The 25,703-nt window shown below is 37.3% G+C and overlaps 1 protein-coding gene across 11 annotated transcripts in view; it reads left to right on the top strand.

Moving 5' to 3' along the window:
* Positions 1–25,703, top strand: part of RAPGEF2 (Rap guanine nucleotide exchange factor 2) — a 234,978-nt gene that overhangs the window by 71,969 nt on the left and 137,306 nt on the right. For all 11 annotated transcript variants that reach the window (XM_059174198.1, XM_059174185.1, XM_059174188.1 and 8 more), the window contains exons 3-4: positions 4,527–4,583; positions 20,055–20,138. In XM_059174198.1, the coding sequence (XP_059030181.1) occupies positions 4,527–4,583; positions 20,055–20,138 (141 nt within the window). The remainder of the gene's footprint in view (positions 1–4,526; positions 4,584–20,054; positions 20,139–25,703) is intronic.

Below are 25,703 nucleotides of genomic sequence, written 5' to 3' on the forward strand. Positions count from 1 at the left end.
AGTAAATTTGGCACCAGTTTCAACCAGAGCCAAAACACTCTGTTTCTATTAGACCAATATATGGTAAGTTCTACATGTGACAGACATGTGGCTCTAGTCCCCAGACACCCAGGTGACAGCAGCTTGAATCAGCAGTCCATGTCCTTTGCTTCTTCCCTCGTTCATAGAGAAAGCACCCATCATCCTCCCTCTGAGGGTGCCTTTTGTAAATTGCTATTCAGGTTTTTAATTTCTGCCAGAGCCCAACAAGGACTGCTTTGGATTATTTGTCTGCTTTCTCAAGGCGGGAGGCCGGGGGGGTGGAGTGGGGTAGGTGGTGGAGGTCTGTGCTGCCCTACCTCTTACTACATCTGGCAACAGGTAACATGCATAGCCCTTTTCTTTGTTTCCTTCTGTTGTGAGTCCCTTTCCTTCATTCCTGCCTTTCTGATACCTCTTTTTCTGACCTTTTCTGTTTCCCTCAGATCTGTGGTAGCCCGCTCAGCCCATGATACAGGCTTGCTACCCCATTAGTGGGTCAAGATGCACATGAGTGCCCCCTACCAATGATTGGGGGCAGACTGTGCCACCATATTTTTAATATTTATGGCAAACAGTTCCTTATCGAGACCTCTGTGATGTTCATCATAGACAGCTCTCGTAGGATGTGCTGGAGCTCTTCTATAGTCTCCCTTCATAAAGGGAGGTCAGCACACCTGCCCCCGTTAGGCCAAGCTAATTTACAGTGCCATACCACCCATGAGAGTAAAGAGTAATGTAGCCTTCACTGAGGATGCCTTGGGGATACCACCTTAAAGCAGGGTGTGTTGTAATGAATGCCATCTTGGACATTCCCGACCAAAAGCAAACTGCCTTCCGTGCCCGTGTTCCATATACTGAGCAACCATAGCACCATGGATTCCCTTCATTTGTGTCTGAATTTATCTTCCAATTCTACCAGTTTGGCACGTATATACCAGTTTGTGGTCTGTGCTGGTGGTTAGGCATGGGCAGGTTCCAGGGTTCCACACTATGGGCATGGATGCTCTGCTTTCATTTTGGCTAGTAACAAGAGGCTGAGCCAAGAGAATGGGAATTTTTATGGACTCCGTCCCATTAGTCTCTTCCTCAGTAGAACTCTTAGTTGGCTTCCACAATAGCCATAAGAACTCCTTTGCCAGGGCAGGTTACCACCCTTCAGTTAGGTCATTCTGTGTGCCAGAGTTATTAATTTTAACATCTTGTTTCCTCAAGCCAATTATCAAGTTCTCTGCAGTGTCATTTATGTTAATCTAGAAATCCTCTCTAAAGGCAGTTTCTCCTTACTTTCTTCAAGGCTGTCACACAGATGGGAGGGGTCATCCAACTATGGCAGCTGAACATTGATCCTTTTCTTAGTCACATTTATCTTGGTCAAAATTTCCTTTAGACCCTTTGGTATTTTCAGGGGTATTCCTGTACTCATGTGGTAGGCTTACCCAATCAAGGATAGTGGCTATAGTGCTCCACATATATGTGGATGGCCAACCTCGGATTTCCCTTGCAAATTTCCCTGTTCCATTTCCCACATGTTGGTGCTCATGTGTACCCCCCGGCCCCCCGACCCCGGCTTCCTGGCTGGCTCACCACTTGTGTAGTCCATACTTCCAACAGACTCTAAGCCATTGGTGGATGATTGTCCTGTGAGGCCAAAGAAATGACCTGGAGACAGCCAGTGAGATAGGTTTATTGGGGGAACTTATTACAGGGAGTCCTGAAGTGTCAGCCTAGACACAAAGTATCTGTTGCAGAGATCTACATGCAGCACCCTTGTATTCTATAGCAACCAGCTTAGCAACTCTCTGAGCCCATCCCCTTCCTGCATGGCCAGTATTCCAAAGAACTCAAGGCCTGCCATCCAGACACTCTTTGTTACAAAGGAGATGCTTCATCCCCCAGCGCCCTGACCTTGAATGCTGAACGTTTTCTTCTCTACATTCTGCTTGGTGGGAATATAGAGGGAGGACAGAATATCTGTAGTCCCAGGATCGTGATTAGTGGGAGCATTTAGGGTGTGTTTGTACAAATAAGCCTTCCAGCACTTACCATACACGTAAGAACAGGTGCTGGAGTGCTCTGACTTTGTAGTCAAAGGAGGTAACATTTGAGTCAGGGCAGCTATGCAGAAATCTCCACAGTGTAGTGATGCCCCACATACTCTGCCATGGGAATAGGCTTTGTGCATGAAGGCACCAAGGATAAGGAGTTTGGATTTATTCTGTAGGTAGCGGAAATCAAGAGCAGAAGTACAAGGTGATCTGACTTAATGTTTAGAAAGATTTCTCTAGAAGTCATGTGGAGAATGGACAATAGGTATACAAACGTAGAAGCTATTGTCTACATTTGTAGACTTGATCAATTTGAGAGGATATTTTGGAAACAGGTGTTGGCAGAGAGATGGGATATGAAGAAAAGGGAGGAGTCAAGGGTAATGACTCTCAAGATTTTTGGCCTAAACAATTGGGTACTACTGATTGTAGGAAAGCAAATTCTTGGGAAGGAAATTTAAGATCTGTTTTGGACATTTTGTACATAAAACCTCTGTTACACAGCCAATGGCTACGTTGAGTAGCCTTTAGATGAATTTATATCATGGTTAGAGACTAGGTGTGGGGCATTGTTTGGAAAGTCATCCCTTTATAGGTTAAATTTAAAATCACAAACTGGATGAGATTACATGGTGCAGAGGAGAAGAGGTTGACAGGAACTGATAACATTTAGAAGATAGGTAGAGGAATGGAATGGGGGAGAATCCAAAGGAGACAGGAAAAATGACTAAGAAGTTAAGAAGAAAACCAGAAGACTGAACACAGGAAGCCTTGAGATGATGATGTAAGGAAAAACGGAGTCAGCAAATACTGCTGAGAAGTGGAATTAAGATAAGGACAGAAAGGATTTAGATAACATAGAGGATGCTAATAACGTTTAGAGCCTTTCTTTGGAGTTTCAGGGAGCAAATGATGGAGAGGTGCTAAGAGGGTGAGGAAATGGAGAGAGAATAATATATATGCAGTCAAAGGAGTACCTGTCACGGGAAAAGCAAAATGTGAATAATAGTTGGATGAAGATATGTGGTCAAAAGAGGTGTCCCCCTGCCCCACACAACAGTTGATGCTAAGACGTGTTAATTTAGTAAAGGAAGTGACTTAGGAGAGAGGTAGAAATAGATGGTGATGTGGGGAAGGAGGTAAACCTGAAGGAATGTGGGGTCTCCTGTAGAAGGAATGAGATTCAGTGAAGAGGTTGGGGCAAGGATCCTTCGTTCATTCTAATGGGAAACAATACTATGTAATTTAAGACCAAGTATTTTTAGACCATTAATTGTGACTCTTTCTTTCTTTTTTTTTTTTTTTAATTTAAACTTTATTTTATTTTTTCAAAGTTCCAAGATGCATTGTTTATTCATCATACCCAGTGCTCCATGCAATATGTACCCTCCTTAATACCCAACACCAGGCTCACCCAACAACTCTTACCTTTCCTTATGAATTGGTGTGATTCAGTCTCTGTGTTAATGATGTGTTTTCAAGGTTTGATGCTGCCCCTTGGAGTTAGTGACATTGAGTTGGAATGTTTCATATAAGGGATTGAGAGGACCTCTGAAATAGAGTGGTAGTAGGAAGAACAAGGAAAAAGAATATCTAAGAGAGTTGTGGTTTTCAAGTGAAAAATCAAGAGTGTGATGTTAATTGGATTTAGCAAACAGGAAAAATGGATGTGGGTTGATCAGTTTCACAAATTGGAAGACCACTAACCTCAGTGACCAAAATGAAGGTGCTGTTGAAATAATTACTGGTATAGCCAATTTTTTTATTTGCTAGTTCCTTCAAAAGAAGGAATAGTTATTTTCTTTTTTGCATTTCTGTGTTTTATGGAAATATTACTTGGGCTTAATATAATAGGATGCTTCTTGAAGATGCTGTTCTTGAGGCAGTTTTGAATATTTAAACATTTATGCATGTTTTCCATAATTTTTTCCCGAGGGATGAATCAGCCAAAATAACGAGTCTTTAAGTTGTAAAACCTCCATTTAGTCATTAGTCATAAATATACTGAGTTAATAAAAGCCTACTTTTGTCTGAAATTACATACTGGTAAGTAGCATTAACATGAATGACGTTACCATTTTTTAAATTAATAGGTTCTCCCTTTTAATTTTTAGGTTCTTTTCTCATTTTCTGCTTACTTCGGAGAACATTAATTTGTCCGCATGTCATTTACAAAGTGTAAAACACATACTATTTTGTTCCTTATAAAATAAACATGGCAGAATTGACATCTAAAGAAATGGTTTTTTTCTAGCATCTCTATATCAGTTTTATTTTATTATATTTTGTTAATGTGGGTACCAAAAATATTTATCTTGAGGCTAATAAATGATTGTGGCAATCCATATAAAGTAATCTTAACTTTCTAGGCTACAAGGCTCTTTCATCTTTTTAACCTAATAGAATGTTTTCTTATGACATATGTTGAACTCATGTCTCTGTTTTGTTTTGTTTTTACAGGTTAATGTGTGAGACTGTGAGATATGAAAGACATGAAGCAAATGAAGTTTTATACTAGTAGGTGTTTTCTTTCTCTTTGTACAGTGTATACTGCAATAACTAAATAATTTCTTAAAGTTTCACAAAAGTATTAGTAACAGCTAGGTCAGTCTTACCTTAATATTGCATTAACTTATTTTTTGTAATTTAGAAATATAGAACATTTCAACTATTACCTGCCATAAAGTAAAAATTTACCATCATTTGCTGCTAAGTTCCCATCTATAGCTATATATCTCTCACTTGTGGTTCAGAGATATTATTTAATATTACGGATATTTTGACATTTTTATCATTGTGAAATAAGAAACAGTGTGGTCTTTCCAACAGAACAAAATACATGTTCCCATAACCACATCAAGTGAGATTTAATGATAGCATAAGTGTCATATTTTAGTTTGTAACCTTTTCAGAAATAGGAAAATAAGCTGTGCACATCTCTTTGGGCTTATTTTGTTCTATAAATAATACTGATATTTCTTTCAAGATGTGTAACATATTTTTTGAAACAATTAAAATAATTTTCTTAAGAATGTGATAAACATATAGCAGGTAAATATATTAAGGACATATAAACAGGTTTATTGCACATACTATTTTACTAATGTTTGCCATGATTGGCTGTTGTTCTGTTGACTTTCCATTTTTCAAAGCACTATTAAATAAATAATTACTACTTTCCATGCATATTATAGGGAGTATTTATTGGAATAAATGAAATACAGCTTCTCCCCTTTAGGGAGGCTGTAATTACAATCTCTTGAAGGAGGTAGAAATAGAATAAAAGGAAAACAACAACAACAACAAAAAATAACCAACCAGAGGAACTGAGAAAATGGATAGGTACTAAGGGCTGAAGAAGTGCAAGGGAAGCCCTGAAGGGAATGGGGAGAGTCTTAGAGAAGTGGCCCTTTTAACTAGGTTTCAAAAGTATATCTGGTGGTCTAGAGAGACTTTCTTGGCAGAAGGAAGAGTAAATATGGGAACACAGAGAGGGAAAAGGCCTGATCTGATGTTCTGAATGCTGTGGCAAGTTTAGGACCACTGACATGTGGGTGGGCATCAAGATAACAAATTGAGAAGAGTCAGGCCACAGTCATAATTTGCTTGTAAATGTGTTGTTAAAAATAACCAGTTGTGATTCTTTAGGCAATTGGAAATGAGTTTTTTCCCTTCTAAATAACATTTTATTATGGAAAATTGTAAATGTTCACAATATTAAAGACAGCAGTATAACGGACCCCCATGTATGTATCATCCAACATTGTTAACTGATGGCCAATTATGCTTCATCTCTTACTCCCCCTCTCCCACCTCCAGCTGGATTATTTATAAGTAAATCCTGACATAACAATTCATCCATATCAATTTTGGTATGTATCTTTATCTTTAAAAGATAAAGACTTAAAAAAAAAAAACCTAACCACAATACTATCATCAAACCTAAAAAAAATTATTCTTTAATATTATGATAACATTCAAAAATCTCTTTGTCTCAAAAAATCTTTTTTTTTTCTTTTTTTTATAGTTTATTTATTGGTTGGTGTTTTTCTTACATCTGTTTTAATCTGTAGCCATGTGGCCAGTTTTTAAGCAGCAAAATGATATGACCAAATGCCTCCCCATCCTTCCCCTCAAAGATGATACCTGAGTCTCTCTGAAAATACAGAGGTGGATTAGATTGAGTGGCTGGGCAGGGAGATTAGTGAGGAGACAATTGAAGTAGTAAAGCTTGGACTGAGGCTAACTGAAGGAATTGGGGGGGGTCAGGGATAGGTGATCTGATCTGATCTAGGATGATTCTTAGGTTATAATGTAGGAAACTATGACATCTAGAGATTGTTTAACAGGCATTTGTAAATATCTAGTCTAGAAATTAAAAGAATGTATATCAAGTATAGAAGAATAGTAAGTAACCAGGATGTATTTGTTAATGGGAAAACTAACAAGAGGCAAATGCCTTTAACGTATTTTATTCTTGAAGAAATTAAGATATAAATATTTTAGAATATTTGTTTCTTTTAGGAGCAATTAGAAGCTATCAGTGGAATGGGATGTACAAATGTCAGGGTTGGAAATTTCTGAGGAATATTAGTAATATTTATTGAAGCAGTCTAGTGGCAGGAAGTGTCAACTCTATTCCTTTATTGTCACGCACCCGCCACCCCACCACCCAAAAACGTGGTTTTGGTAGTATTGATGATGAGGTCATAGCAGACATTGAACAAGGACTTCCTATCTCCCACATAGTCTAATAAGTGCTTTTACATGCATTAACTTCTTATAGTTTGCCTTTTGGGGTAGATGTTATCATCACCCTAGTTTTACACATGAAGGAGCTCAGGCTTTTATGGGCTAAAGAACTTGGAATTTGCCAAGGTCTCATCGTTGAAAGTGGAATCTGGATTTGAGCCTAGACCTGGTGATTCTGTCACCTTAGCTGTTACCACTCACCAGCTTTTACTGGCCATTGTCATGCCATGGTAAGAAATGGCACGCTGAGAAATGCTAGTGCTTGTGTGTGAGTCAGTATGAGCACATCATCTCTCCCTGTTGCCGGGTTTCCCCGGGGTGGTGGAAACCCACCATCCATTCTGCCTCTATTATCTTGAGTCCCTAGCAGTGATTACTTATTATTCATTTAAACTGAAGGTAATTTACAGTGTCTTTAAATATACCTGAGTTGTTTTTTTGTTTTTTTAAGTCAGTTTAGACAGTGAATGTGAATTATGCTGATAATGCAAAGCCATGTTTTAGATAATCCTAAATAGATTGCATTTAGGCTAGAATTTGTATATAAAGTTGATTGTAGCAGTTGCTCATATTTGACTAGTTAGAGTAAGGTGACAGCATTAGTAACAATGAAAAGTCTGTGCATATCATGATTTCCTAAGACCAAAAATTCAGAGACTAATTGTAGATCACTTAATCAGATCCCTAGTAGTTGGCCAATCTTATGATGAAGCATAATTAGAACGTTTTCTGCTGTGATCTTTGAATAGACATGTTTCTGCTGTTAGCAATTCAGGTAAATGCAGTTTGGAGAATTAAAGAACATTTGTATTTGTGGTACATATAAGTCTATGATAACTTAATACTATCCCTCTTTGGGGAACCTGTTGTTATTAACTCATGAGGGAAATGACTTGTCTGTTCTTGTTCTCCCTCAAGCTTTAAGAATGTAGTGTAGCCAGAATATCAAAGACTTTGAGACTTTGGTTTTATGACCCAGTGATGAGTATTTTCTTTTTCTTATTCTGTTTGTGTGTTGGTAACTTCTAAGTCTATGATTTTAATAATTTCACCAGGTAAATATGGTATTCTTTTGATCCAACTGTGTACCTCTTTTTTCTCATCTATAAAATGGGAACAATAATAATAGTACCTACTCTGTAGTGTTGGTGTGAGAACAATATCAGTACTGTGTATAAGGTATGTAGAGGGCGTCTGGGTGGCTCAGTGGGTTAAGCTGCTGCTTTCGGCTCAGGTCATGATCTCGGGGTCCTGGGATCGAGTCCTGCATCGGGCTCTCTGCTCAGCAGGGAGCCTGCTTCCATCTCTCTCTCTCTCTCTCTCTACCTGCCTCTCCATCTACTTGTGATCTCTCTCTATCAAATAAATAAATAAAATCTTTAAAAAAAAATAAAGAATGTAGAGCATTGCATATACAGTAAGTGCATAAAAATTTTAGCTGCTTCTCAGGGAGTCTGCTGAGATTATCTCCCTCTGTCCCTCTCCTCACCTACTCCCCTCCCCCTAAAATAAAAAAAAGAAATCTTCAAAAAAAAAGTTAGTTGCTACTGTCATTGTTGTCATCAGTGTTTTCATAATTTGCGTTTTGGTCTCCCAATTTTTTAGTTGCTTTAGACTTTTGTTAGGAAAGCATTATGGTAGTAATGTCTAACTGCCAAGGTGTTATTGTTTTAGCATAAACCAACCGGATGACAGAAATGCGTTTTAAATTGTATCGAGATTAGGGGGGGAATTGTGGTTCAGATGAAATTGAACTTTAAAAAATTTAGAACTGACCATTTACATTCTAGTATTTTTCTGTACTAGGAAGATCAAATTAGTTGAACTTTATACAGTGGATGAGAATATCAGGTGATTTCTGCCTTCCTTTCATTTGTTATCTGCTATATTTTATCTATATTTTGCTCACTTGGGAAATAGAGTTGGATAATATAAATTCCTAAGCTGATGGACTTTAATTTAGAGATATTTTACTTAAAGAATTTAATTCCAGAAATGAGATAAACAATGTGTCCTTTCAGCGTTAGTTTTTCTTTAGTGGCCAACCATCCTTATTTTAATTTATAGATACATTTAAAGTGCTAAAAGCCTTTGGATCAGAAATTCAACCATTACAGCTTTTCATAAGTGTACACACACATCACATATCCACAGTATAAATATGTGTAACTCTATCTCTGTGCTCATTTTCCACATATATGTCTGCCTGAATCCTTTAGTTTCCAAAAGAGTTTCCATAGCATTTTGTGAAGCAGTTTCTTTCCTTATTGCAGGAGAGGAAATTGTTTCAAAAAAGAAAAGAAAAGCTTCATTGAGGCCTATTGAGTCTCTTCAAGTATTTTGATTTAAATCTGTAAATGTGCAATTTAGAACCTCAAGCCTCAGCTCAGCCCTTATTGCTTGTAGCGGGTCTTTTCATTTGTTGACTTGTTTCCTGTTTTTACAGCAGCTATCCTGAATTGTTACTTCTCTAGAAGGCCACCAAGCACTCCCACTCCTTGTCAAGGGATTTTGCTTCAGGCTTCACTTTCTGTTCTCAAATGCCCAATTTGTCTGGCTGCTGGTGCCTCCTGTTTCTCCCATCCCTCCAGAGGAAAGAAAGGTCCATTTCCCTGCCCAGGGTGGTTATTGCTCTTTTCTCCTGTGCTGCTGACCTCTCCTCCCGCCCCCATCCCTACATACTCTAAATGTCTCAGTCTCTGCTATCCATAAGAATGTTCTTCTTTGACTCTTTGGCACATATCCAATTACTGTCCTACTTTTTCCTTTCTGATGTAGCCAACCATTTATTTTATTTTACATTACCCATCGATTATTTAGGTTGCATTACTCCCCACTTTAAAAAACAAACCAACCCTAAAAAACCCCCCAATATTTCACATCTCCTTTCTTTCCTAGCAACATATAATCACAATTTTTAAGTATCTTTCTTGGCCATGTTTCCATAATTTTGCTATACTTGTATGTGTGTATGAAGAAAATGGTGAAACCTAAGATTTTCATTTATACAAAGGAATGATATTTTTAAAGAATTAGCCTGTGCATAGAATTGTAGTACAAGGATGTTTGGCCACCAAGCTTGGCATGTTGTGAGGTACTCATGTGCCCTATGTAAGTATGAGAATTCAAATACACACACCCCTGTGTGTGTGTATGTATGCACACCAACATATGGACTTACTTAGATTGTTTTATGTACATATGGTAATACTTGAGGGCTTCTTAGCAATATTGGTATTTTAATATTTACTAGTAGTCTTTCAATAAAAATGTTTTGTTTTTGTGGTGAATGGAAGAGTAAATAACTTTCAAAACTGTATTTAATTTTAAACTCTGTCAGGGCAAGGACTGTGGTTTACATTTGCCATGCCTAGTACAGAAATTTGCATTAATCTGTTTTTTTTTTTTTTAAATTTATTTCAAAGGAAGATACTTCTTTTCTAGATCAGCCAATAAAGACCTTCCTTATGGTCTCATTTTGTAATAAAAGAGCTGACTGCATATTTGATGTGAAATTCTTTGTGTCAATTTTCTCTGAAACTCATTAGTGTATAAAGACCTCTGAACTCTCAAAAAAAGCTATTTGAGAAAATATACAGTTGGTAAATAAGGCTTCCTGCTTTCTGATAAGTACGGGTTAATAGTGCTGTAAATCGTTAGGCAGTATTATTGCACTTACTCCAAGACCTTGTTTAGTGGGTTGGGCAGATCTGGCTTTGGATTTAACTCCATTTCAGGATTTCTACAATTCTCTTTAATTTATGAGCACCAGTTTTCTCTAGTCGAGGAACAGGTTTGTTGTGGGAAAAAACAAGAACAACAACAAAAACAACTGCAATGTGTAAGTCTAAAAGACATAGCTTTGTAATTAATTTCATGACCCATTGGTAGTTTTCAAAACCATTAGTTTTTCAGATTTGGCTGGTCTTTTAAATTTAATAAATTGTTTCTTGAGCCCTCCAAAATACCCCTCCACCCTTAATGTAGCTGAGTGACCGATATATTGTAATAAATATGTAATCCACATTGAATTTTTTTCTTTCATTAAAAAAAAGTGTTTTGAGTAACTTCAAGGCTACCAAGGCATCACTCCTTCATTTCATTTTTTAAATGAATTTTATGTTTAAGAATGATTCCATTTATGAGCCTATAGGATTTCTGGCTCTATTCTTCAAAGTTTATAGTGTTCATTTTGCTGGTTAAGTAAATTATAATTTTTAAAAAATGGATGCCTACTATATTCCTTATATTTTCAAAATACATTTTTTTTCAAAATAGCTTAATATTTTTATCAGTTTTCAGAGTTCTTCTGATTCTGTTTACTTTTTCATGGTTCTAAGCTTCTATAATTGAGCACTTTGAGTAGAGAATAAGGATTTTCTGAAAAACTTAATGTTGTAAGGTGCTTTTTTTTCCTTCAAGGTTTTTATTTATAAAAGTGAAATGACTTCCTTATAATTTAGAACTCTTAGGAAATAGAATACAAAGTTACCCTCTATTTTTTAAATGTTTTTGTAAGTATGGGAATTTATGTATTTATATATTATTAAATATTATGAAGTATGATTTTATGACAAAATAATGCTTCTCGATAAGTTAGGAATATGAGTGCCAAGCAGTTGTAACTCTTGGTAGAGCTCTAAAATATATGTTATATTTTGTGCCTTAATAAAAATGGTGTGGGTTCATTTTTCTTTGACCCAATATTGTTAAGGTCACTTATAATGCTGTGTTGCATTAATTTATTTGGTGAGCTTACTTTGTGTCATTGGCCATACAAAAATAAATCATACGTATTTTGTCTTTCAGCTTACAGTCCCATCAGAAGAGCAAAAACCAAAAACAAGTTATGATTAAACTTTTTGCTAAATTCAGTAATAAAAGTCATGTAATGTATTTGAAAAAGATTAAAATTATTGTGTATCTGAAAAGCCATCTGTATATTGGAAGGTGGCCATTGTTTGAATTTCTTTTTTTAAGCCATGGAACACTTTGTTCAAGGGAAATCCTATTTAGCTCAATAGCAGTAGCTATTATGGTTAGAGGAGGGTTGGACTGTCCCAAGGGGCTCGCAAGTGCATATTGAAAACTTCTGAGGTGAACTGACTGCCTGTCCCCTGTAAAAGAACAGAGAATAATTTGCTGTAAATAAGTAAAGTCATTTTCTTGTTAGTTTTTGGCGTAATCCTGTATTTTGAGAGTATAAGTCTAAGTCCATCAAAACAGTATAATGGCAGCATAGGTAAGCAGCAGTGAGGGCCTGAACTTCAGCAGACGGCTTCGATTGAAAGTCTTGGGGGTTGGGAGGTGCAAAAGGAATGTGACGATAGGTTGGGGAGAAGGAGAAACAAGTGGGAAGATTTTCTGTTTTCTGGTTTTATCCTCTGGTTGGATGCTGCTGCTCAGTGGATACAGGAGAAGAAACAGGTGTTTTTCTAGTTTGGGCTCCTCGGTGGCTGGCCCTCTGAGACTCCTTGTAAGTTGTTTGTACTTAGTTATCGGAACTTTTGTTAGTCTTCATTTTTTAGCCCCCTCTCTGATATTTTACCACAGATGTGGAGCCGGTCGCCCACATAATAAAGGTGGTAAGAATCCTGTCTCTGCATCTCTTGGATGCCAGCAGCTTTGGTGTTTGATTGTGGTATAACATCCTTTCTAAAATATTCAAAAAATGGATGTTTGGTGTTTGAGGTCTTGGTTGTACCTAGCCTCTCTGTGATTGCCATGTACCACCTCTTCCCTGAATGGTCTTCTTAATCACTATTTGTGCATACTTTACTGATGCTTGCCTGAATGGGTGGCCATCCTTATTCCCCATGATTTTCATGTTTTGTTAATGCTGCCAGTAGAAAGCACTGTGGAAGTTCTTCTACACTCCCCTGGATCACTTCTGACTTGTGCTAGTGCCGTATTGTACTCGATCTGCTATAATGGGGGGTGCACTTTTTGTAGCGCTCATGCCCTCCTCATACCTAATTTTGTAGGTCATCTGGGAAAGCACTACTTTCTGGTCCCAAATCGTTTGGGTTTTGCAAGGGTACCATTCTTAACCAGTATTTAAGTTTCTATTTGTTGCCACCACCCCTCCCGGCTAGATGTCTGTTTTGAACTGAATATTGAATCAGACAAGTATCTTTGCACACAGCTGCCTGCCCCCTCCTGCCACTCCTGTTTTATTACAAGTCTTTCTTCTCTGTTTTCCTTGCCTTCATTGCCATAAGCAGCTCTTTTGGGTGATTGGGCTCCACAAAACCCCATTAAATTTTCATATTGTTATTAACAACTGAATAAAGTAGTCTCTTCATGTTATTTTTTTGCTAATAGCCATCTTTGCTGAGTTAGTTTTCTTTTGATGCTGATGATGGTTCTTTCAACCGCCTTGTCAACTTTGATTTGATCACTTGTATTAGCTTCCTGCTTTATTAAATATGGAATGTGGAGCAGCACACACAGCTCTTTCACGTGGAGACATCGCCACCGTGTGGACCTACAGGATATTGCTAAGGAAGTTCTTTCAGCCTGGCTTCATTCCTCTAGTTACTAGTAAATTAAAACTTACATCTTTGACTTTCACTTTATTTTTTGCAGGGGATTGGAGGGGGTGGGGCATGAGTACAGGGGGAAAGAGAGGGACAAGCCAACTCTGTGCTGAACGCAGGGCCCACTCCCTGCTCATCCAGATTTCGCGACCCTATGATCATGACCTGAGAGGAAACCAAGAGTCTGACGCTTAACCGACTGAGCCACCCAGGCGCCCCTGACTTTCACTTTAATACCACATCTGAGCTGGTGTCTATTAAATTATTAATTAATTCATTAAGAATATAGCTGAGTGCTGGTCAAGCATTGTATAGTGTATGTATTGGGGGTACTGGTGAGTGAGAGGAGTTTAAAAACTAATGGGGGAAGACTCCTAAAATAAATATTCTGATACTGGCAGCTGCTTAATACGGGCATGTACAAAATGCTCTGGGAACTCAGGAGGAGAGTGACTCACTTTATTTCAAAGCTACTAAAACACTTCTCAGAGGAAGTGGTGATTAACCTGGAATTCAAAGGATGAGTAATGAGTTTACTCGATAAAAGGTACTGTTTAGAAGCTGGAACAGCACATTTGTTCAAAGGCCCTGAGGAATTGGTGGAGAAAAAGTGTAGTGTGGCTGAACTGGGTGAAGTTTGCTGTATAGGATATTCGGGATTAGGAGCAGAAAGTACAATTGTAGGTTGGACCTTTTGGAAAGGGTCATGATAGGAGAAAAGAGACGAAGAGAACTCATATTTTTTTGTGTACTTATTATACAAGGCACTGCATAGATACTGTTTTGTTAAATCTGTGAAAAAGGTATCGACATCTCCATTTTACAGTGGAGAAACTAGAGTCTTAGAATTTAACTTCACCAGGATCATATGGCTGGGGGGAAAGAACAGATGTTCCCAAGGCTTTGCACTTTGCAGAGCAATAGATTGCTTCCCTCACGTGTTATGCTAAGAGGTTTGGACTATCTGTTGTTAGGGAACGGTGGGTTATGAGCAGAAGCATGCCATGGTCTGCTCTACCTGAACAAATAGTAGCTGAAATGGTGCCCAGTTTCCACCTGGTACAGCACACAGTTCCTGTCTAAAAGGAGGTTCAAGGGACGCCTGGGTGGCTCAGTTGGTTAAGCAGCTGCCTTCGGCTCAGGTCGTGATCCCAGCGTCCTGGGATCGAGTCCCACATCCGGCTCCTTGCTCTGCAGGGAGCCTGCTTCTCCCTCTGCCTCTGCCTTCCACTCTGTCTGCCTATGCTCGCTCTCGCTTGCTCTCTCTCTGACAAATAAATAAATAAAATCTTTAAAATAAATAAATAAATAAATAAATAAAAGGAGGTTCAAGTAGTTGGAGGAGGATACTTAGATACCTCAGGACTAAGAATTCAATAGAGAAAAGTATAAAATAGAATGAAATTGGGTGAGATAAGTATTTTGGAATTTGGAAAATGGTGAGTGAGAATGTTTTAATTAAGAAATAGGATTTGGGGGCGCCTGGGTCGCTCAGTGGGTTAAAGCCTCTGCCTTTGGCTCAGGTAGTGATCCCAGGGTCCTGGGATCGAGCCCCGCATCGGGCTCTCTGCTCAGTGGGGAACCTGCTTCCTCCTCCCTCTCTGCCTGCTTCTCTGCCTTCTTCTGATCTCTGTCTGTCAAATAAAATAAATAAAATCTTAAAAAAAAAAGAAATAGGATTTGAAAGGGGAGGTGAACCATGAGAGACTATGGACTCTTAAAAAAACAATCTGAGGGGTTTGAATTGGCGGGTGGGTGGGAGGTTGGGGTACCAGGTGGTGGGTATTATAGCGGGCACGGATTGCATGGAGCACTGGGTGTGGTGAAAAAATGATGAATACTGTTATGCTGAAAATAAATAAAAAATAAATTAAAAATAAAGAAATAGGATTTGAGCCATTTCTTTCAGGTACAGTGTGATTAAGAAGGTAGAGAAAGGCAAACATCTTGGAAAAATTGGCAGAGATGGGAAGGAAAGACAGGAAAGCAGCCAGTCAGCAGTGGTGGGTTTGTATTGAGGAGTAGAAGGCAGTAAGGTGGGGGAAAGAATGGCACCAGATTTCATGCTTACCTCTTCCCCATTATGCTAAATCTGTACTTGCCATTTTGGTTTAGCCTTGGTTCTTAAAGGGCATCATTCACTTTTTATTACTTCAGAGTCCTTCTAACTAATTATACTGGGAGTGAATCGATCATTTTGTAATGGTCTGTTTTTATTTTATAGTTTTTGTTTTGTTTTGTTTGGGTTCATTTTCTCGCCATTGGTGAGATTAAAAAAAAAAAAGGCTCTCAGAGTATCTTGTCATACATCTAGGCTTTTTTGGCTTTCGTTTTATAGATGCAGAATGGGCTGTATTGGCATCAAATCAGTTGTCTGTTACAGTTCTTAGTTCAGTCTAAAAAATTATTTTTGTACATGTCCAGTTTGGCTAATCAGAGAAACCTGTAACGTACTACTTTGCTATATGTCCCTCTTTAATCTTGAGGTTTCTCTCTTCTCCCCATTGCTGGTGATGTTAAAACGTAGGTTATTTGGAGATGCTCGATCAGGTTTATTCTAAGATTCAGCCTTTCCCCTTAGCTCATAATTTTAGTCCTTAACTCATATTTTTAAAGCATAAAACAATTATTTGAGGAAAAAATTAAGATAACACTGGTGAATACAACACCTGCAACATATTTGCGTAGATAGTGGTAAGAGTTGTACTTTTTTCCCTTGCTGTTTGTTGTTGTTGAGGCTTAATACTGAGATAGTTTTTCTAAAGGTTTTTCAAAGTTGACAATCTCCATACATAAGAATCTCCTGGGATATTTGTTTAAAAGGTGCTGTGATTTATTTCCCACCTAACAGTTACAGCCTGTGGGTTTGGGTGGAATAAGTAGAGCCTGGGAGCATATATTCTTACTTCATATCCCAGGTGATTCATATGCGTATTAAAACTTGAGAACCTCTGGACAAAATAAATCCCAGCATTAGTCCCGCATAACTGTTATTGCTGTAGTCAGTCTTCTGTTAGCTAACTTCATTGCTAGTGTGTCTGTAAGCGAGGTTGTGGATTCAGTTTGCTTACCCTTTTAAGTGTAGAAAAGTTTAAGGCTGTTGCTGCTAACCTCTTCATGTTTTCTTTTGAAAAAACATCATCACTTTGTATGTGTAAAATGCTATAAAACCTCTCTGGTAATGACAGCTGCACTGTGGGAAAGGAGTATTTGCAGACTTTGAAGAGAAGCAGGATACATCCCATCCTGAAACATTGCCTGCCTGAGGCATAATTATAGATGATTTCTAACAAAGTCAGGAGAATTTTCTGGATGATTAAGACTATGTAAAACAGATTTTATGGTGGCATCTCACAGCAAGGAATTTTTGGAACACAAACCAACAGGAGTTCTGGGGGGCGGAAGGGGATGGGTGGGAAGAGAAGATGGGAGGGATTTTCTAGCTTACAGCTATTTCCAAAACATGGTAAAATAAAATTCACTGTTTTTGTTTTCTTAGTTCTGATGTGCTTTTATAAAACCTGAATCTTTAAAAAAGAGACAACTCAAAGAAATTGCAGTGGTTGTATTTGGCATTTGGTGTAGTGTAAATGCTTCCCAAATTCAATAAGTGTTTGTTAATTGAATGATCATCCTCTGCCAATTCTTGCGGAAGCAATATAGCTCTTGTGAGTTAACATTTGAATTTTTTGGAAAAGGTAGTAGAAACAGCGCATCTATTAGGGAAACAAAATTATAGTAAGTGGAAAAGTTTGGGTGTATCAATTTCTTTATCTCTTAAGTTTTTTCTAGAAGAATCACCTCTAATTATAGGGTAATGAATGGGCATTCAGGGAGTCAGAATATATGGCTAGAAAAACAATGAATGTTTGTTATATTCTCTGTCACATTTAATCTAGACCATGGTGTATCATAAAAAGCTTTACAATAATTATTACTTACATTTAATGAACATTGTTCATTTAATCCTTACAGTTGCTCTAGTAACTTGCCTAAGGCCACATAGTTAATAAGCAGTGATCTACCTTAACTTCCTGTTTTTCTAGATTTCATTTCTCTTGACCAACCTTTTGGTGATAAAGGGAGCATTGTAAGAGCAGATTAAGTTTACATAATAATTCGTTTTTTTTTCTTTTCATTTCAATGTTTTATTACTTGTTTTTAAATTTTTTTAAAGCTATGCTTGCAATTCAGAGAACACACTTTCACTTGACATAAATTAGAATTTAAAAATAATGCTGTCACCATATGCTAAGAAAGACAAGAAAGTTTTTCCCCCAAAAACTAGGTAAATGACTGTATTGCAAAAGCTAATGATTAAAATCTGGAGAGAAAAGGATATGAGTTATTTCCAAAGTACAGTACTTTGCATTTTCATTTGAGAAATCATTTAACGTTTATGGTTTCATTGGAGTTAAACTCTGTTTGACACTATTGTTCCTATACATGATCATGAGGCCTTGCCATTGAGGACTAAGTAGTTGTGATATTAGATAAGACTGGATTTCAGGGAAACGATGATCAACTGTTGATTTGTTTAGAAGCAGATAGCAAAATGAAAATGATTACATGATAGGGATTGGTGTTTTAAATAACTATTCAGAATTGGAAATAGAATTTATTGTCCTTTAAAAACTTTTGGGATCTATTCACACCTTGCACCGACTCCCCAAAAAGGAGAAAACTTGGTGGCGGGGGGATTGAAGACTCCTTGCAACGCACATGTGATTCGTTGTGATGTGAGACAAGTGTAGTATGCAGCTTCCTTGAACTCTTAACTGCAATGGGATAGGCTCTGTACTTCCGTCTAGCCCTTCCGTTGGTTAGCATGTAAATACGCTGGTGAGACTGGAAGCTGCCAGCTGAGAATATGACGTGATTGTTGTGGGTTGGGGCTGACTAAGCCACATAATAGAAAGAGCCTGAGTTCTCCATACCATGGAACTGTCATATCAGCCCTGGGCCTTTGTGCTAAGGCTGTTATTATGTGTGTGAGAGAGAAATGAACTCCCTCCTGGTTAAGCCATTACTATGTTTAGCTTTTTGGTTTTGGTTTTTTTTTTTTCATAGTAGCTAAGCCTTTATTTTAACTTGTAAGTTTGGTGCACTTGACTGGATAAAATAACTTAAACACGGCAAAAAGCACAAAGGCTAAAGCACGAAACTGCAGGAAAAAATTATTCACAGTATGTGTTTTTAAAAAGGTTAATTTTTATCAAGTATTTCTAGATTAGAAAAAGTCCCCCAATTTAATAGAATGTTGGTTAAAGGTAGTAAACTGATTTCACAGGAAAAGATACAACTCATGAAAATAAGAAAAAAGATGCTCTTGTAATAATAAGAAAAAGAAATGAAAAAAAAAAGGCACTAAGATCTCATTTTCATAAACAGATGAAAAGATTGATAAAAGGCCTGAATGGCAGAATTACTTATGACCCCCAGTGGCTTACCCCTCACCTACTGTGCAGCAGCCACACCACACTGTCCAGGCCCTCGCTCGGGCCATGTCAGCCTTTGCAGTAACACTGGATCCTCCTCACCCTTTGCCTGGAATGCTGGTTTTTTAGGAACCCAGTAGGCTGTCAGCTCCTTTGCCCAAATGTGCTCTTCTCAGTGAGACTTGCCTTGCCCAGCCATTTGGAACTATAACACCCACCCTCCCATTTTCCTTAAACTATAGTAATTTCTTCCCCCAGAGGACTGATTTGTCATTTACCATTTCATTGTTTTTCATGTTTATTATCTGTATTGTCCCACCAGAATATAAGCTCCATAAGCGAAGGGACTTTTTGTTGTTGGTGGGGGTGTTCCCTCAAGTGTCCTAAGCACCTAGAATAGCCCTCCTCATAAAATTGTGAAACATTTGTTAAACTGATATATCAAACTATACTATATATTAGTAAAGCTGTGTGGAAGTATACAGGTAACTTGCTGAGTACCTGCGGAGGACAGTCTGATACTCATCAGAATTACAGTGTACGTGCCCTTTGACCCAACAGTTGCACTTCTGGTTACCAGTTATAGTCAGTAATGTATGCACAGGGGTCACTCATTGCACTTTTGATTTATTATTTTTAAATAATTGCAAATGATTAAAAACAACAGAAATGACTGTCACCGGGGTTGCTTAAAGCAAATATGGCACATCCACAAGAAAGCTGTACTCTCATAAAAAGATCTCTAAGAGCGCAAAGATCTCTCTAGAGTGTGCTGTCTTTCCATAAAAAGAAAGAAAAGACAGTAGAAGGAATAAGAATATATGTCCATTTTTCTGTGCATACATATAAAAAAATCTGAAAGAATATCCAGAAAGTGTGGTAGAAAAATGTGGGAGCGTGGTAGACTGGAGAAAAGGTTTTGAAGACCGAGTTTCACTGTTTACTATTCTATATTTTGATTTTTGAAGAAGGGAAGTGTTTTCAGTCAAAAAAATTAAAAGATAAAACTCAGGATGGTAGGTGCAATAGGTCTAAGGAATATTTAAAACATTTAAATATACTGATAAGTATCTTTAGCTTATTTGGGGGGATAAAAGATGATTTTAAAAATGAAATGGTGTTTTTATGTACTTGTTTTATGCTATTTCATCATTTTTTATGATTCTGAAAGGAAAATGGGTACTATACTTTGTACTATGTTTGTTTTGATTTTGTTGTTGTCATAGATAATCATCTGATTTTGTTATCTTTTTTTCCAGTCCTGATGATATTGGGACCTGCTGGTATATCCTTCTATCTGGTTCCGTGTTCATTAAGGAATCCATGTTTCTTCCAAGAAGCAGGTACTGTATAAATATTATGTAACAGATTATCCATGAAGCTTGAAATCCTTTTGCAGAATTGAGTTCTTTTGCGGAATTCTTGTCTTCCTGTTTCCTCTTCTGCTGACACAAAGCAAGGTAGTACCTTGGGGCATTGATCTTTAAGAAAGGACTATTTTACGTTTAATCACTATTCCAATCTCTTTAACCAAGAAATAGAAAAAAAGATGTGCTGGTTACATGTCCATTTGTTATAAACAGGAATATACTGTCAGGCTGGTTTAGGGCACATTTGTTCATCTCTGCCTCTGTAACAAGCAGTCTCATAAACATCTGAAGGGAAGTAAAGAAAGTTCACTGAGACCACATGGGACCAGAAATAGAAAGCCAGGGACTGTCGTCAACTTTTCTGCTTCTCAGGACCATATGGTCCCTCATTCTTGCATTTCTCTGTGGACTGGCTTCCTGCTTTCTAAGGCTGTTAATGCCTTTCTTCCTGTGATTTTGATTTGGATATGCTGACTGTTGATTTATGACTTTATGTTCTGAATGATTATGTCATTTGATGGTAGTGCCTGTATCTTTTCTTTGGACTCTTTAGTCTACATTCTCATTGGCTGGGCTTGGAACAGATGCATACCTAGTTCTAATCAGCTATGACCAAAGAGGGTTAGGACTTACCTGTTACACATGTGGCCGCCTATGTTTAAGTTCGCTGATTGAGCGTGTCAGCCACTAAGTTTTACTCATTATTTTTTACCCCAGTTGTCTTTTGTTCACAATTGAATATTTTTATTTTGACTAAAGTGTTTAAAATTTTAACTGATTAAGGGTTCCCTGGGTAGCTCAGTCGGTTAAGCCTCGGTCTCTTGATTTTGGCTCAGGTCATGATCAAGGTTGTGGGATGGAGCCCCACATTGGGCTCAGCCTGCTTGGGATTCTCTCTCTGCCTCTCCCCTCCGCCTTGTGTGCCCATGCACACACACTATCTTTTAAAAAAATAAATAAATAAAATAAATAAATAAAAAGAATAAATATATTTATTTAAATTTACTAAATAAATATTTAAATAGGCAAAACTGATTAAAGCATAATGACCATCTACCCTTCTGTAACCTAACTCTCTCACAAAAATATTAAAGTATATTCTTGAATAATTCTGAATGGGTCAGAGGAGATGTTAGGAATGTATTTTAAAGATATGAACAGGGGCACCTGGGTGGCTCAGTGGGTTAAAAGCCTCTGCCTTCGGCTCAGGTCATGATCCCAGGGTCCTGCGATTGAGCCCCACGTCGGGCTCTCTGCTCTGCGGGGAGCCTGCTTCCTCCCCTCTCTCTCTCTGCCTACTTGTGATTTCTCTCTCTCTGTCAAATAAATAATAAATAAAATCTTAAAAAAAAAAGATATGAACAAACTTTTATAAAATGTCAGAGTCAGTGGGACAGGGAGAGATTATACAGGCCTGGGTGTGGTACTAGAAGGTGTTGGGATGGCCTTTGCAGGCCAGAATGTAGTGAACAAGTGCCAGAGGCTCATTGCAGCTACTGAAAAACAATCTCTGGTGCAATTCCCAGGCCTCTTTGCCCTTCTTCTCTGAGAGCCGATCCGTAGGCCTTACTCTCTTTGGAAAATCGCCCCATGAGGGAGAGAGGCTCTGTTGCCTTTGTTTGTTGTTCTTATAGTAGCAGTAGTTAAAGTAATGGTGATAGCGTTGGTGGTGGCAGTAGTAGTAATACAATGATGACAGAAAAATAGCTAAGGTTTTGATAGTGCTTTCTGTTTACTAGGCCACCATTTTAAATCCTAAATACGTGTGTGTATGTGTGTGTGTGAGAAATCATTTAATATTGCAGCTACCCTTTGAGGTAAGTATAATTATCATCTGCATTTCATGACTGATGAAACTGGCAGGAGAGGATGGCGGGTGGTTGTACCTCCTAGAATTGTGCCTAGAAAGCCTGTAGTGTCCCTGTGAACCAGCTCCTGTAATTGTAGGAATTCTGTTTTCCAGAGGAATGGCAAATTGAGTAACAGTACTCTTCTCCTTCAAATATAGGACCTTCATTTTGGTCCCTTTTTGGAGACTTTGAAGAATGTATAGGCAAACAATAATTAAACATTGTTATATTTTTAAAATTATGTATAATTTTAATGTAAAAAGTAATAATAATTACTGTATAAATTAACAAAGATGAAGAGAAGGAAAAAGTCACTTATAATCTCCTATACAAGATAATCATTCTGTAATATTCTAGTGTTTTCCTAGCTAGTCTTAAATGTATGCATTCTGCATACTTAAGAGCATACTTAAACAATTTAATATCTTGTTTATTTCAATTAAAGACTATGTGCACCCATATATGTTGCCTTATAATACTAAAAACTCTAAAAGGCTTACACTTTATGCATATTAATGTCTGTTTAATTGTTCAGTTATTTGAACATTCCATAGTTAAGTTAATAAATATAAAGGTACATTTTTGATACTTTTTGTTATAAATATTGCTTTAATGGCTGTCATTTGAAATTAACTCATCTTAAAAGACAACAGAGGTTAGTGACTTCATTATTTTGATGGAAGGTCTGTTGTGTAAACTGAATCTATAGACTGAGGTCCTAGAAGAGTGAAGGAGCCTGTGATGATCTTTTTTGACTACCAGCCATAATTAACTAGTCAAGTAACAGCTTGTTCTAACTGCTGGAGAGGGAACCTAGTGTTCAGAAAACTGCTGTTCTAGAAGAAAGAGGACTTGCAGTTCAGACCTATTTTATGAACACATTGGACCCTATGTCCAATTATTTAAAAAGATGACACAAGTAACTCTTTCTCTGGCTGGATGTCAAATGCTTGCAAGCCAGTACTTTAACGGGATGAAGGAAGGAATGGTGTTTCAGTCTGAATGACAACTAGTACTATATATAGGCTGTTTCTTCATGTTGCACCTGTGACATTTGCTCTAAGTTATTTGTTTCCTTTGGTGATGTTGCCTTAGGAATAGTGCCAATACTGTTTTAATAAGGGGTCTCTGCTGGTGCTATGCTAAAGGTTGACATTAGTGATTCATATATATTTCTTTCTGCAGAGAATGTTGAGGTTTGATTAGAGGATAATATGGGTGGACGTGTTAATAGCAGTCTAATTTATAAAACAACTAGTGCACAGATGATTCTCCTTGCTTACTGTATTTTTATCATGTTAGCCAGGAAATTGTTTATTCGTATATATAATAAGTAACCAGCTCATTTGCTTAAAAGTTTCAACTCCTGTTGACAGCTAATTCAGCCTAAACAGTTACTTTAGAATCAAAGTACTTTGAAAAATATTTTTATATTTTTAACTAATTCTTACGGAATTGCTTTGACACCTGATATCATCAAGTGAGAAGGATGATATATGTTGCAAAAAGTTTGTCATTTGACTTCCAGATTTCATTTGCTTTATTAAATTCCTCAGTTGACATTTAGGTCAGCATTTTATGGTTTTAAAAAAGAAATTTTGTTTTTTTTTTAGATAAAGTTAATTGCGGTTGCATACCTTTACTGTGATTGTTAAAACATGGATTTTTCTGTGATAAGAATTACAACATTTATGGAGTCTATTAATTCCTTTAAGACTATCAGTGACAACTTACTCACTCTTTCCTATTCCAAGCAATTTAAGTGATGTAAATGTTTTTATGAGTTTTATTATAAATCTATTAGAAATGTATCACTTTTTGAAACACTGGTATTTGTACAGGTGGCCGTAATGTCATTTATAATGTTGTTACATAAAATATTGCCCTAAGATAGGGCTTAATTGTTATTTGGAGTAAAATTTATAGTCTTGAAGCAATGTACGATTTATAGTAATGTTTTTCTTAAAATCTTATTTGAAATAAATTCAGTTTCTTTCATCAGAAAGATGGTGAGCAGGGTAATTTAGGAATGCAGCAAAGGAATTCTCATTCTCATTTAGTAAAATGTCGGAGGGGACATTTGTTACAGATGAATATAGAAGCAGTGTAAACTGGATGTGTTTTCCAGTCCTATAAGCAAAGTGCGGCAGTCACTAGGTCATACAGGTGGTGTCCACGGTAATAGTAAGTTGATCTGTTAAGACAGTGACAGGCAGAGGGTGGGGAAATATTTTGAGGAAGGAATTTTTCCCCCTTAATTTTTTCAAAGGCATTGTTTTTGCAGTAACAGTGAGGCTGGAAAGCAGTAGATGAAAATTGTCTTTTATAAAGTTGCAGGTTTAGAAGTGGGTTTTTTTTTTTTTTTTTTTTTTTTTTGGTAATTTTGATTATTCTGCATAATGGGAAGAAAGATATTAATAGTGCTCAGGGGTGCCTGGGTGGCTCAGTGGGTTAAAGCCTCTGCCTTCGGCTCAGGTCATGATCTCAGGGTCCTGGGATTGAGCCCCACATCGGGCTCTTTGCTTAGCGGGGAGCCTGCTTCCTCCTCTCTCTCTGCCTGCCTGTCTGACTGCTTATGATCTCTGTCTATCAAATAAATAAAAAAATAAAATCTTTAAAAAAGGATATTAAAAATGCTCATTGTTCTATTGTCATCTAAATCAGTATATTTATGGAACTTTAATCGAAATTATCATATACTTCAAATCTTCTCACTTTTAAAATTGTCCCATCCTATGAATGCTGAGACCTATTTTGTAACAAAGTCATAATTTAATAACTTGGGTTAATATGTTGTGTTTTGGCTGCTGGCTTCTTTGAAAGGCTGAGAATTTTAATGCAGGTATTAAAGATAGACTGTGCTTCTAAACTTTCACTTGCTCTTTGGATTGTTAGTAAAGAAGACATTAACTCACAGCATTGGAATCTTTTTCTAGTAATTTATCAATCATTTTACATTTGTTTGCAAAAAACAATGCTAGATATTTAAACATTATTGTTATAAAACTCTCCTTTGGGTTTACATTGATCACAATCTTGGGGGAAAAATGTCACTTTATTTAAGTGTTGAACATGATTTTCTCAATAGAATCAATTTTATCATAGAAGCCTTCAAGGAAGGACCTTTTAATAGAAATGATCATACATACCATATTTAAGCATAAATACTATTTTTATTGCTCTGATAGGTAAAAACTTTCTATATTTTTTATATACAGAGTAGTTAGTAAAAAAAAATCTCTTCACTTTGTATCAGCAGCTATAAGTTTGAAGGAAAAGCTAAGCCCAAGGTAACCATAGTCTAGAAACTTTGAAGATGCCAAGAAATGGGTTGTAATAAAAACTGGGAGCCAGAGGAATTGGGGAGAGAGGGGTGGAGCCTTCCGATACGTGGATGTGAGTGTCTAGCTACCAGGTTGTCGGGCAGCAGACCTAGTGGGACAAGTACACTTGTACACTCTTAAGTATAGTAAGAGGTTATGTCTGGAATTGGCAAAGCACTGTCCATAGAAACTGCTAAACATTGAAATGCCATCAACATTTAGTGTTGGCTCATAGGTCCTTTTCATATTTATGGGTTATTCTCTCATTCTAAAATAGTTTTGGTAGACTTTAAATTTCAAGGCCTTTTCCATGTCATTTCAAATAGTAGTTGAAGCTCAAATTAAGTAAGTCCTGCTGTATGGTC

The sequence above is a fragment of the Mustela lutreola genome, chromosome 1 (genome assembly GCF_030435805.1).
Source record: "Mustela lutreola isolate mMusLut2 chromosome 1, mMusLut2.pri, whole genome shotgun sequence".
Lineage (NCBI taxonomy): Eukaryota > Metazoa > Chordata > Mammalia > Carnivora > Mustelidae > Mustela > Mustela lutreola.